The following is a 12,861-nucleotide window of genomic DNA, read 5'->3' as shown; positions in this document are numbered from 1 at the left end:
TTTTTTGTGTGTGTGTGTGAAGGTGGCTGCTGTCATAGCATGCCTTGGTAAAAATGACCATGCCTTTTATTATCTGTTTTGTACTTTTTAGGCAACGCTTGCCGATATGTTTCCCGACTACTTTGGACCAAGCGTGGAGGAAACCACGCTCTCACTCCTGCGAACGATCTCGTCAACGTCCACCAAGACATCTCGTCTGAACTTGCCTTCGCCTGCCGAGATGGCTGCATACAAACTTCAGCGGCGGTGAATACCCCGCCCCTCTCTGGACAACCATTCCCTTTTTACATCATCTACTTGCCAAAAAAAAAAAGAAAGATGTGGGGAGGAATCTGCTCCCTTCGCTTAGGAATGGCCAAAACTGACCACCACTGCATGCGTGTTCTATGGGGCAAGTTGACAGGCATGCCATTATTACTTCACGTTTGCTGTTAAGCAAAACAAATATTTCAGCAGCGGTACATGCAACAGCGAGTGCTCGGTCTGCACTGGTCATTCAATGCTCAAGTCTTCCCCGGTCTACTTTCGTCGCATCTGGACCTGTGTCTAGTTTTATTGAGTGCTATTGTTCTTTCTCCCTTTCGTTTGGTCTTGAATATTGTCCCGACAGTCTTATTTATTTCCTACCCATTTACGTCATATTCATGTTGTTTGATTCCATACTTTCCTTTGCAAGATAGGGTGCTGCAGTGTACCAAAAATTATTATTGTCAAATAGATTTTATAAATTATTTCTACGTTATGCAGTTCCGGTGTTGTTGAACTCTTGTTCACATTTGTGACCATTAAGTTGATAGGCATTGATATGTTGTGACCATCAAGTTGGCCATAATTGGCAAGGGGAAGCTTACGGCAAGTTGCATATACGAACTGCCAAAACCTACTTTACCACGGTGAAACTTTTCGATGGGCTGGGAGATTTTAGTCTTATTTTCTTTAGTTTTATCTATTATATTTAGCTTTAAATATATATGCCTTTATTTTATACATAGAAGGGCGACCCCTAATGGAACCTGTACCAGTGATGCAAGACTGTTCAGCACTAGCAACAGACGTGTGCAAATGCACTCTCGAAAAGGCAGCTGGAATTATTGGTAGACTGCCTTTTGATTGTCTTCCCTCTTGTTATAGTGTAACAGTGCTAAACGGTGAAATTTGTGATTTGCACTAGACACACTTAGCCCCTCTAACCACTCGATGGCACTGGAGTACTTTCATTGAAACGAGGCTTGTTACAGCATGTTTACACCTTCCTGCACGGACCAACAGAGCTTTACAGGCTCCTGTGCGTATGGTATAGTGTGCAGGCCAAAGGCCTGTTAGCAACAGCAGCTATTACCAAGAGCTACTTCTTCAAATGTGGCATACCAACTTAGGCAGAACTGTGACTTACATGATAACAGAGCAACTGTGAATAGTGTATACAGTGGATATAGTTAGGATGTTTGTAATTTTTCTCTGTGATTAGAAGAAACAAGGGAGAAACTGGTGTTGACCCTTTGTGTCTATCTTGCCGTTGAGTCATTAGAGGCAGACTGTACTGTATTTGTGTGGCCCGCAATGCAACCATTCCATAGCACTGTGTTCTAGGGAGAGCAGTGTCCTGAACATAACGGGCCTTTTTTTTTGCCCCCCCCCCCTTTTTTTTTCTTGCTTTGTAAATAACATTGATTGAATAGTTAATCTGTGTCGTGGGATAATACAAGTGCAGAGAGCATTAACTGTGCAAAAATAAATGCGTTCAGATACCGTTTTGTGTCTTGCACCTTCTTTTTTCATGTCACTGGCCACGTTACAGTAGCACGAAAATCTGTTAAGGCGGTTGCCTAATTATAGCTGCGAGCACAAAATCAGATGGTCCAAAGCAAGAAGACGCACGAACCACAAACACTAGCTTCCGCAAGGCTGTGTTTTAATGCAAAGCATTCCTTGCTTTATTCTTGGCACTTTGCAGTAAGTTCTTGCCTCAACGTGGTTTAAGAAAAAATTAAATGTGTTACCGATGTGGGAATCGAACCTCTGCCGTCAAGCACAGCAGCCAAGCGCTCAAACCATTGGGCCACAATCGCATGCATGCAAGCAGGTGTTATGTTGCTGTAATGAGTTCCCTAAAGCGATATTGTCCATCATGGTGTACCTGCTCTGGCTTTAGTTATCGCTCATGCCTTTTAAGAATGCATCTCTTTAAGTCTTCTTGAAAATGCAGTTAACCACTTAACATGTGCACTTACCGTGGCACTCTTGCATTCAAGCTTGGTTTGCAACCAGGAAAAGTAACTGTGAAAAGATGGCGACGGCACCTTCGAGCATGGAATCCCATGAGAAAAAGTCACCTTTCAATGTGTCTCAGTGGTCCTACCTTTTTGATACCGTCTTTTTGATGCGAAAGTGCCAAATGGCCCATTGATTAAGAAAGCTGGCGCCTGCAGCAGCAGAATGGCGCCTAAAGAGCCACTGGCTGTGATGGCACGTCGTGGGTGGCTTTAAAAAAAATTCCCACTGGCTGTGATGCCACGTCACGAGGGCACCTCGACGAAGCAGAGCAGGTGAAAGGAAACACCTGCTGCCGTGGTAGCATGCCAGGTGTTGCGTAAGGGCAGAGGCCCTCGCTGCAATGCCATGTCAGCCCCGCTCTCAGAAGCCAGCACGCGGTGCCCAAGCCAGCACAACAGGCTACTGCTGCCTGCTGGCTTGGGCACCACATACTGCTGTTGCCTGCTGACCTTGGTGGCCGCTGCAGCTTCCTTGGTCTCTCATCGCACAGGATGTCGGTGTCATGTGGTGCTGGTATTGCAGGTTGCTGCTGGTTGCTGGCTAGCGCTGCACATGCCATTATGGTAAATTACAGTGCAAAACTCAAAGGACTGCTCAGTTGCATACAAGTGGACATTAATGCTTTTGCATTCCCAACTCATAAGCAGTGCTTAGGTGTCCTCAGGGTTTTTTATTACCACTACATGTAAATTTGGCGTGCAGAAAATAATAAAAGTGAATGTCATAATGCCACTCATAATGTCGCACACAAGACATTGACATTACTACATGCATGTGTAAAAAAAAAGAACAAAAACAAGCAACTGTGAGAAAACAGCGCGTGCAGAAATAAGACAAGAAATTGTTGTAATTGTCATAAATTGTCGTAAATTGTCAGAAATTGTCATTGAAACATTTCCTTTCAAGTTCTTTAACTGTTGGCCAATATTTTGCCACTCAATTGACAAGTATTCAGGTTGGTGGTGCATATAAATTGGCCCACAGGAAATAACCGAAAAGCAATAAAACAGCTACTGATAATATATATCGCATGCAATACTTAGAACCTGCTACATGCATATAAAAATTCGCAAGCATGAAGCATGTTCAAATGCACATTTATAAAACTTTGGTTATTTGTTCATGTGCTTTAAAAGGTGTTAGGACATTAGAATTCCTTAACTTTATACAGCACATGGTAAGACTGCACATGGAATGAAGGAAAAGCTTCCCTTGTAAAAAAGTGACGTTTGCTATGGATGTTCATAAGTAAAGGGGACAGCCTAGTTTCAAATGGCTGACAAACAATGATGACAATAACAAATAAAAAAAAGACAGCCTGGAGATGAAGGCAGCCACTCGAACATTTCCATCACCTATTGATCCTTGGAACACGTCACACCAGCACCCTAACACTGCATCCCTCTAAGAGCAGAGTTGTGCAAACTCCCTGGCAATTCCAACAGCCATGTTTCCGTAACCAGCATTAGAGATGTTACCAATCACGGCAACAACTACACCTCTAGGAGGGCTTGGAGAGTTCACCCCTGTTGTGCTGTTGGTTTCCTCAGGATTCCAGGCAGAAGGCAACAGCACAAGTGCCGATGTGCCGCCAACAGATCCTCCCGTGTGGTACGCCGCGAAAGCGGGCCACTCAACGCAGCCTCCGGGATTTTCGCCCGTTTCCGTCAGCGTCCATCCCATGCCATAGCTCTGGAAGAATGTTTTCTCCCAGTTGTTGTGCACCTTGGCATGTGGGGTCCACAGCATGCGTACGGTTTCTGGCCGCAGGTAGCCGATTTTGTGCTTGTTCCCATCAGCCTGGGCGCAGTACAGCATGGCGTTGCCAAAGCATACGAGATCATTCACAGTGGAGAGGAGGCCGCCACCGGCCCACTTGTATGAGCAGTCCACGCTGGGCGTGTTCACAAGGCTGCCCGATTTGTCGCGGGTGTAGAACCTGCATTAGCAAGCAATGTTGCTGAGAGCAAGCTCTTAGTTGTCCAGACAGGTAAAATAGGGGATGGAAGTTTGAATGACAAAAGCCAGAAAGGTTAGCCTTGCGAACAAGGCTGCATTGACTTAAAACTGGTACTGTTACCCTTACCTACTGTTCCTAGATAAAGCAGGCTTGTACTATTAACTACCTGTGTGAGAACCTGTTGAAATTATATAAAAAAGAAAAGCATGGTAAAAGTGTGCACCTAGAATTCTTGAAGAAGGAAGCTAAAATGCAAACCAGGACAAGATGGCTGCCTGCATGCATGTGTGCGCATGTGTGTGTGTGTTTTTAAGTGTGAGTGAATACAAGGTACATTATTCTGAACTTAAATCTAACGCCTCGCTGCTACTAAAGGCATGTGAAACACTGCCTGTGTTGCTTGACCACACACAGCTTGCATCGTATGCCTTTTGATGGAAGCACAAATGCTCTTAGCTTAAATACAAGGTCAGCATGTGGTGGCCACTGAAAGGATTTCTGCAGCTTATGCTGACATAAAAGAAAGTCGTAAATTCATATTGCAGCACATTTTGTTTAATCCACAGTTCATCACTCTGCTTTATGCATGCCCTGAGCAACAGAAAGTTGTTGCTTGCAAGAACAAATGATGCTGGAGAACCTTCTCCTTCATTTAGGCTCTTGCCACGCCACTAAGCCAGTTGAGCAGGGTCTCAAACAGGTCCTTGCGATTCCCTGTTTTATCTGACTCTTTCTCTGACCATGGAAGGTGCTATAACCTTACATTAAAAAAGAAGTACCATCGTTGTAGTGCCTCATTAAACAAACCAGTCGACAGAACACACAGTAAGTGCACTTCGTTGTAATGCTTTGCATGATGAGATCGTACAGCATATGTACTCAATCGTATGTAGTAAGCACAAAGGCAGGCAGGCACAAAAGTTTGCATTTTTCTTTCTACCAGTAGATAACGGTGCTAACTTGACAACTTTACGTGCTCACTCTGATGCTCTCTTAGCAGTCTACCCCTTCTGCTCACCTTGAACGGTTGTAGATAATAGGCTCATTCTGATCCAGGAATGTATTTTTCATGCCAAGCGTCTTCAGCAGCCTTCTCAGGTGGCTTGCAAAGGGCTCCTTGCTTGCATTTTCAACCGCTGCACTAATCAGCGTCCAGCCATACGTGCTGTAATGGTACTTTGTACCTGTTTGCCAAAGACATAGTGCCAAATAGCATGCAGATGGCTCCATGCAAGTACCGCTTTTTGCTAATAGATTCAAGTCAGTTGCAAGCAATGGCACTTACCCGGCTCAAACAGGAGAGGATCATTCTTGAATATCTCCAAAGCCTCTTCAGTAGTACTAAACTTCTTGTTGCTATAAAACTCTGGGCACTCTGAGTCTCTCTGGAATAGTTCCAGCAATGCACACATATAGATCCATTATCTATGCTGTAGCAGTGTGTTTGTGATTGGCCACAAGTTTTTTGGCACCTAAGTTTGCCAAAGAAAAGAAAGCAGTTTGTACCTTTGACTACAGATACAAATTTTCGATGTGCTGAATATAACAAACATTTCTCATGCATCAATATCATGTACGTATCTTTCCTTTAGTAAGATCTTGATGACCCACAGGAAAGATATTTAGAACTGAGGTTGAACAGCACGAATAAGACAAGGACACGAGGAAACAAATACCACAGACAAGCACTCAGTTGGCAGTCAGTGCTTGTCTGAGGTATTTGTTTCCTCATGTCCTTGTCTTATTCACGCTGTTCAATCTCAGTTCTAAATATCTTTCCTGTGGGTTCAGGAGCAAAATTAATTTGCCAAACAACACTTTAACTGCATAACAAACTTGACCAGCTGGAGGGTCCTACTTGTTAGCAGCTTACTGCAACTTGTATTCTCTTCGTTGCCCACTAAATCTAGCAGGTTGTTCCGGAAGGCAAAAAAAGGTCTTTTGGGACCTGTGTATGTAAATTTTAAATGAGTCTATAGCACTCAGAAAGACTGTGCTAGACCTTTATGTTGAGTCGAGTTAATGTAGTAAGGCCTAGTGCGTCGAAAATTGTATCACTTAGCACGTCTTCCGGTGAGCCTATACCTCGGCAGCACTGCGCTACGATTTTAAATAATGTATTTATAAAGGCTTTCACTCCTTCAGCTCATGATAATGACCTTCCTAGGCTACCATGCTGCAATTTTTTTCCTATGGATCCCGTAATTTTTAACTCTACTGGCATAAAAAAAATAATAGACACTCTTAAACTTACGTCTTCTTGTGGAATAGATGAAATCACGACGAAATTTCTAAAAAATACTAGTGAGTATTCCTCTATCATCTTAGAGAGCATTTTTTCACAATCGTACCTGTCCTCATCGTTGCCTCATAACTGGAAAACAGCAAAGATTATTCCTATCCACAAATCTGGCGAAACTCAAGATCCTTTTAACTACAGGCCCATATCGATTACCTCAGTACCATGCAAAATTATGGAGCATATCATATTTTCTAACCTCGTCAACTTTCTTGAAGAAAATAATTTTTTCTCTAACGGTCAACATGGCTTTCGCAAATTTTTTTCTTGTGAGACCCAGCTGGTAACTTTCATTAATGACTTACATGTATATCTTGATAGCGGTTTTTTGACTGATTGCATATTTTTGGATTTTTCTAAAGCTTTTGACAAAGTGAAACATGTACTGCTACTACACAAACTTAGCGCACTAAACATTGACCCTGGAGTACTCAGCTGGATCCAATCATTCCTTTCTTCTCGTTCCCAATTTGTTGTAACTAATGACTCCACATCTCGCGCAGCTCCAGTTGAATCCGGTGTTCCACAAGGGTCTGTTCTTGGTCCTCTTTTATTTTTAATATATATTAACGATTTACCTGATAACATTTCCTCACAAATTTGTTTATTTGCTGACGACTGCGTTATATATCGAAAAGTTACTAATGCATCTGATATAGCTACCCTTCAATCCGATTTAAATAACATATCTAACTGGTGCCTCACTTGGTGCATGGAACTCAACATTAATAAATGCAAATCTATGCGGGTTTCTCGTTCTAACACAACTTGCCCTACCTACGCCCTTAATGACTGCCCCATTCAATCCGTTACATGCTACCGTTATCTTGGCATTCATATAACTAACGATCTTTCTTGGAAGCAGCATGTACAGTATGTAATATCTAAAGCTAACCGCTCCTTAGGATATTTGAAGAGAAATTTTTCGCTTGCGCCAGTTTCATTAAAACGGCTGTTGTACACGACATACGTCCGCCCCCAATTAGAATATGCCTCATCCGTTTGGGATCCTCATCAGATCACATTAATTAACGAAATTGAATCGGTGCAAAATCGCTCGGTTCGTTTCATCTTAGCTAACTACCATCGCACTGCTAGTGTTACATTAATGAAGAGAACCCTTCAAATTCCATTATTATCTCTTCGAAGAAAAGAATCACGCATTTCCCTTTTTCATAAAATCTACTACCACAACGCATCTCTTCGCCCTCTTTGGATCCAACCTGCACCTTATTATTCGGCTCGTCGTGACCACTTACATAAAGTTAACGTACCCCGTCATAACACCGTTGCGTGCTCACAATCATTCCTTCCTAGGACTTCAGTCGACTGGAATAACCTACCAACATCATTAGTAAGCATCAGTGACCCCACTCGTTTTAAGAATGCACTAACCAACCCAAAATAATGTATGGTAGCAAACGGCATGATTATGTACTTATCCGTCAACATTGTCTGCTTGTTAAAGTGTATTCTTTGTGTATTTTCATGTTATGTAAGCCTCTGAGATTTGTTATGAATGTGTTGCTACTTTTTTCATATTGCTTTTGTTCGTTGGAAATTCCTTGAACTAATCCTGCATTTTTTGCTCTTCGAATGTATTCGCGCCCCTCCCCTCTGCAATGTACAATTATGTACCTTGAGGGTATCACAAATAAATAAATAAATAAATAAATAAAATAAAGGCATGTCTTTTAAAGGGACACTAAAGGCGAATAATAAGTCGACACGGACTGTCTAAATACCATTCCAGAAGCCTCGCAACGCTTGTTTCATGCCAAGAAGAGACTTAGTTTATGAGAAAACTGCATCTGAAGGGTCCGAATACCTTTTTTTTAAATTCAAATCTCCTGCCACCCAACTGGGGGAGTGATGACATTGCATCATCACTCCCCCAGTCAATATGCCATCACTACCCTTTGCTGCCATCGATGAACAAAACAGTGCCCAACAGACGGCGGCACCGAGCCAAGACAGAGGGGTGGATTCACTGCTGCAGCTGCTTTTTGGTCAAGTGGCATAGACCATTCGAGCATCCCGCGGCATAACATGGAAGTTGTATTCTCTGCTACTTGCAGTTTGTGCGAGTTTTGCGAGCCAGCAAAACCAGCGCAGCACTGCGCGATAACGAAACTGCGGAAATGCGAAAGTGTGGGTGGCGCAGAGTCGAGTGAAAACAAAACCTTTCGACCGCCTGTGTCGTTGTCAAGGTTAATTTCAATTAGTTCTTCTTTTCTAAAAATGAAATAGGACTGGATAAGTAGCTCATCTTCTAATACAATACAATGATGCTGTTTGCAACAAGTGGTTGAGTACTAGTGACATAATTTAACGGAGGAGTGCTTTCGTCATTGGGCAAGTGATTGAATGTCCCGGGGGCCTCAAATCATGTCCAGCATTTACCTCAGTTTCTCAATTATTAAGGCCCTGTTCGCAATAATACTGACACCTTAGAGATTCTCAAGCATTAATCTATCACTTTAGTTTGACTTAATATTTACCTTTAGTATCCCTTTCAATCTATCACTGAGGGCTCCCTCTCTACAATTAGGTAAAGCTCATTTATGGCATGCACAAGACAGATATTGGCTAGTTATGATTCAGAGGCGAGCCAGCGTGCACCATTTGAAACTCATTCGACAGAAAATACCAATGGCAATCCGGGCAACTAGTTCAATTGCGTTCAAGGTTGTTTTATGGTGAATAGACAAATGAGCAAGGTAAGGGTCTTCAGCTGGTGCTCTGTTTCATACATAGCAGGAAATGCCACGAAGGCTAGAGAGATTTCTTTCACTACTGACGTTCACAACCAAGGAACAGTGCATCACATATGAAAGAAAAATATTGACATGCATCTCAAATATGACGTAATTATTATGCGGAAGACATTGTAGATCTGAATGTATTTACCACCGAATACGCAGAGCAACACTTTTCTGTGACCAGTAGCCACAGCCATGGCCAGAACATAGCAAGTTGCACACTGGAAGCGCAAAGGTGCACAAATATGATCTGGCATAACCTTACATCCACAAGCTGTAGTTGCAATAAATGAAACAGTTAGTCCATAGAAAGCACCTCAGATGCAGGACAACCACACTACAAAATATGCAGAGTGAGACTCCTATGACAGCACTACTTCTGCAGCATTCTCTGCCACGTGTGAAGTGCAGTATAGTTAAGCTACAATACACCATAACAAAGACAGGCTGTAAATGTGTGCAAGTAAATCACCATGGCCACTTGCATCCATCCTCCTTTTGTATTTGTAAGAGAGCATTAGTTGCAGCTCGGCTATAGGCCACATGTGATGTACAAGTTCCTCATTGTAGCCCTACTTACACAGCTTGCATCTTTTGTAGGTGGGCTGTTCTTGGAAGTGGCATAGTGACGTATCCCAGCAACATGAGAAACCAGATCTCTCAAGGTGATTACAACCTGCAATCATTTTGTATGCATTAATCACAAAGTGCACACATATAGATCCATTATCTGTGCTGTAGCAGTCTGTTAAGAGAGTAATACTTGATAAGCTTTTTAATGAAATGAAAATAAAAAAGCATAATTTTCACTTTCCATAGAGGGAATCCGTCTCTCTTAATGGGGGCATTTCAATAGCAACTTTAATTTGTATGTCATACAGTAGACTGAATAGAGCATAACAGGCTTTTCAGTTCATTGTGAGGCAAGATCAGCATAATAGTTGAAGACAGTTAATGGCAAGAAATATCCTAAGAATCCTTCATTACCTCTCTATAAATACTCAGACATAGGTTCCTCTGACCTTGTCAATCAATGCTTCAAAAGACATTGCAGTCAGTTTAGTCTGAGTTATAGTTTCTGTGCCCTAGCTTTGAGTAAATTACTAAGCAAACAACAAAGGCAATATTGCAAGAAAACATTAAAACCCACATTTTACATGAACCAGAATATAGCTAGGGTTTCGAGGCAATAAGGCCTTTCCTTTAGCAGCTGCTACAGCTAGCCATCTGACATACCATGGACACCAGTAATTTAAATAGCAACATAACTGGCCTGCACACAAATATACCCAAGTATGGAAACAGAAAGGCAGACGAAGTGCCACTTCCAAAGTAATGTTTCATCTTCTCTCTTGCGTGCATGGACTCACTTTCTTACACCACAATGGTTGACCAACTTGCCCAACAAGTTCATCAACAGGCATCCTTGGATATGCAAGATTGCAACATCAACTCACTGGCTTGCCATCGAATGTTTTCTTGGGAAAACTTGGCACATAATCATGAATAGGCTTGTCCAGGTCAATCTTCCCTTCTTCCCACAGCTTTGCAACAGTCATCATGGCAATTGGCTTGCTGATGCTGCCTATGCGCATCACTGTTTGGTTCCCACATGGCACTCTATTTTCAACATCAGCGTAGCCGAGACCTAGAAGGAGCAGAGTTGCAGCACACGTCTGTTACAAACAATACCTGTACCATCCACAACAAACTCGCATGAATTGGAGCACACAAGACCTGTTTTTAACTGTGGGCAGTATCAGTGCCACACGACAACTTCATTTACTTTTATACTTCCGTTAGCTCGACGTATCTTCTAATTGGCCATGTTCAAGAGAACAAAAATGTGCCTGAGCTTTCTTCATTCGCATTATCGGATAATTCGATCGAACCAGGTGTGTACTGCCCGCTAGAGTCAAATTAATGGAAGCCAACTTCTTCCCATTTTCCTTTTAACACTTGTCTAAACGTAAAGGGAAGTCCCCAAAAGTAACCTACGCGGTACGTCGGCAAATTTCTTTTGTAACTACTTTGCTTGCTTTGCAAAAGCAATCGCTTTTGCACTTAATTATCGATATCAAAATTTGCGCATTTTTATATTTCGGAGGCGTATGCGCGTACGCGCGCTGGTGATGGTATGAAGCCGAGTTTATTATAAAGAGCACACCTTCGGTCCAAACCGTCTTGCCGTCAACACTCACGGCCACGACGATGCCAGGTACACCCCATTCATCCTGGAATGTAAGCGCATGAAAAAAAAAAATCACACTTCATTTGCGGGAAACACGGCTGAGAATTATTGTCGTTCCATGATCTGCCTGACCACAACGCTGGTCACATACCTTCTTTCGTATGAGTAGTTCGTGAGCATAGTTGATCGCGTTTTCCAGTTGCGCTTGCCGCCTTGAAACTTTCGAGTAATCACTCACACTCATAGATTCCACGGTATTGGGAGAAGAGGCGAGAACCTTTTGGAAATATGCAGGTTCACGAGTCCACGCTATGTAGCCTCCAATTCCGAGACAGATGGCACCACCGCAAATCGCCGAAGCTTTGCGCACAATGCGGAATCGACTGCTGCGTGCGTCGCCATGTAGCCGCCTCTGCATCGACAACCTAACGTCAAGCATGTGGCAAGTGAGCGATCGGCGTACAAAACTTAATGCATTTGTCATCTTATGCTGTTTTTTTCTCTGCGAAGCGGCTGGGGGATTGAAATTAAGCGTCGGAAAAGACGCATGAAATTGTAAAGGCGAAAACTCAAACGATAAACGAAACTAAACAATGATGCTGATGCTGATGCCATCGGGAGCATTGCTAAGAGCACTCTATCTAAGTGTGCCAAGCCATAGAGTTTCCTACAAAATTGTGCCAAGCAACTCAATGCCAAGCAATGGCCAAGCGCATAGACGAGTTTCCTACAATGAAAGCCTATGAACAAGCATACAAATCGCCGTGGTATGCGTCACACTTGTCTTTACAGTTATCATCCTGATGCTCTTTAACACATTCTCTGAAGCGGAAGACCCGGAGGCGAAGTCGAAAAGCTCTCCAAAAGTATCTCCGAACGACTTTGAATACGATCCAAGTTTGTACCCTATGTTTTACGATTACTCATTTGGGTCGAAGCCTTGCAGTCTGGAAGGAGACCCGGTAAGTACTGTTAACGGTCACCTTCATCGCACTAACAAGCTGTCCTTCATTTTCAGTGCCGCATGGGAGTTACGGTGTGCTGTCCATACATGGTATGTGCCACATTGAACCCTGATGCTGCAGAAGCGACTGGCCTTTGTACACTTTCGAGAGACGCAGAATAAAATTGAATTTCTGCACTTAACTGATCCGTTATCAGCTTTTTCAACACACCCTCTCCCGAGAGTGGCTGACTGCAGCGAATGCATCGGGACCTTTAAGAAATGTGACCAGTGAAACCATGTGCCAAGAGACTTCACACGCGCTATAAAAGTGCTAGCGGTGCTAGCTTCTTTTCTCTTGGATTCTATGGACGAAATAAAGTAAAATGTCAACTTATTCGCAAGTACTGTATCAGAGCGGTATTCCAGTAG

The 12,861-nt window shown here is 42.9% G+C and overlaps 2 protein-coding genes and 1 long non-coding RNA gene across 7 annotated transcripts in view; 2 read left to right on the top strand and 1 right to left on the bottom strand.

Moving 5' to 3' along the window:
- alpha-Man-IIa (alpha-mannosidase 2) overlaps positions 1-1,750 on the top strand; it is a 95,854-nt gene extending 94,104 nt beyond the window's left edge. For all 3 annotated transcript variants that reach the window (XM_065428863.2, XM_065428864.2, XM_065428862.2), the window contains exon 24: positions 92-1,750. In XM_065428863.2, coding sequence (XP_065284935.1) covers positions 92-250 — 159 coding nt within the window. In that variant the 3' untranslated portion in view covers positions 251-1,750. The remainder of the gene's footprint in view (positions 1-91) is intronic.
- Positions 1,751-2,924: 1,174 nt separating this feature from the next.
- Positions 2,925-12,711, bottom strand: LOC135899565 (serine beta-lactamase-like protein LACTB, mitochondrial). Of its 3 annotated transcripts, none has more exons than XM_065428868.1 (8): positions 12,634-12,711; positions 11,638-11,898; positions 11,463-11,529; positions 10,753-10,943; positions 9,876-9,971; positions 5,520-5,619; positions 5,253-5,418; positions 2,925-4,213 (listed from the first exon to the last, which is right to left on the bottom strand). In XM_065428868.1, the coding sequence occupies exons 1-8, from the start codon at positions 12,694-12,696 to the stop codon at positions 3,679-3,681; spliced, it is 1,479 nt and encodes a 492-aa protein (XP_065284940.1). In that variant the 5' UTR covers positions 12,697-12,711; the 3' UTR covers positions 2,925-3,678. The 3 variants fall into 3 exon arrangements, with proteins under 3 accessions (XP_065284940.1, XP_065284941.1, XP_065284939.1); XM_065428869.1 differs by lacking the exon at positions 12,634-12,711 and adding an exon at positions 12,470-12,603; XM_065428867.2 differs by lacking the exon at positions 12,634-12,711 and having other exon boundaries at positions 11,638-12,167.
- Positions 4,817-12,632, top strand: LOC135899566 (uncharacterized). The gene is made up of 4 exons (XR_010563645.2): positions 4,817-5,059; positions 9,896-9,960; positions 12,279-12,448; positions 12,505-12,632. It is a non-coding gene; the product is annotated as an uncharacterized lncRNA (long non-coding RNA).
- Positions 12,712-12,861: the final 150 nt, after the last annotated feature.

The sequence above is a fragment of the Dermacentor albipictus genome, chromosome 4, assembly GCF_038994185.2.
Source record: "Dermacentor albipictus isolate Rhodes 1998 colony chromosome 4, USDA_Dalb.pri_finalv2, whole genome shotgun sequence".
In the NCBI taxonomy this organism is placed as follows: domain Eukaryota; kingdom Metazoa; phylum Arthropoda; class Arachnida; order Ixodida; family Ixodidae; genus Dermacentor; species Dermacentor albipictus.
Note: the sequence above shows the minus strand (reverse complement) of the source record. Positions and strands in the feature narration are given on the sequence as shown.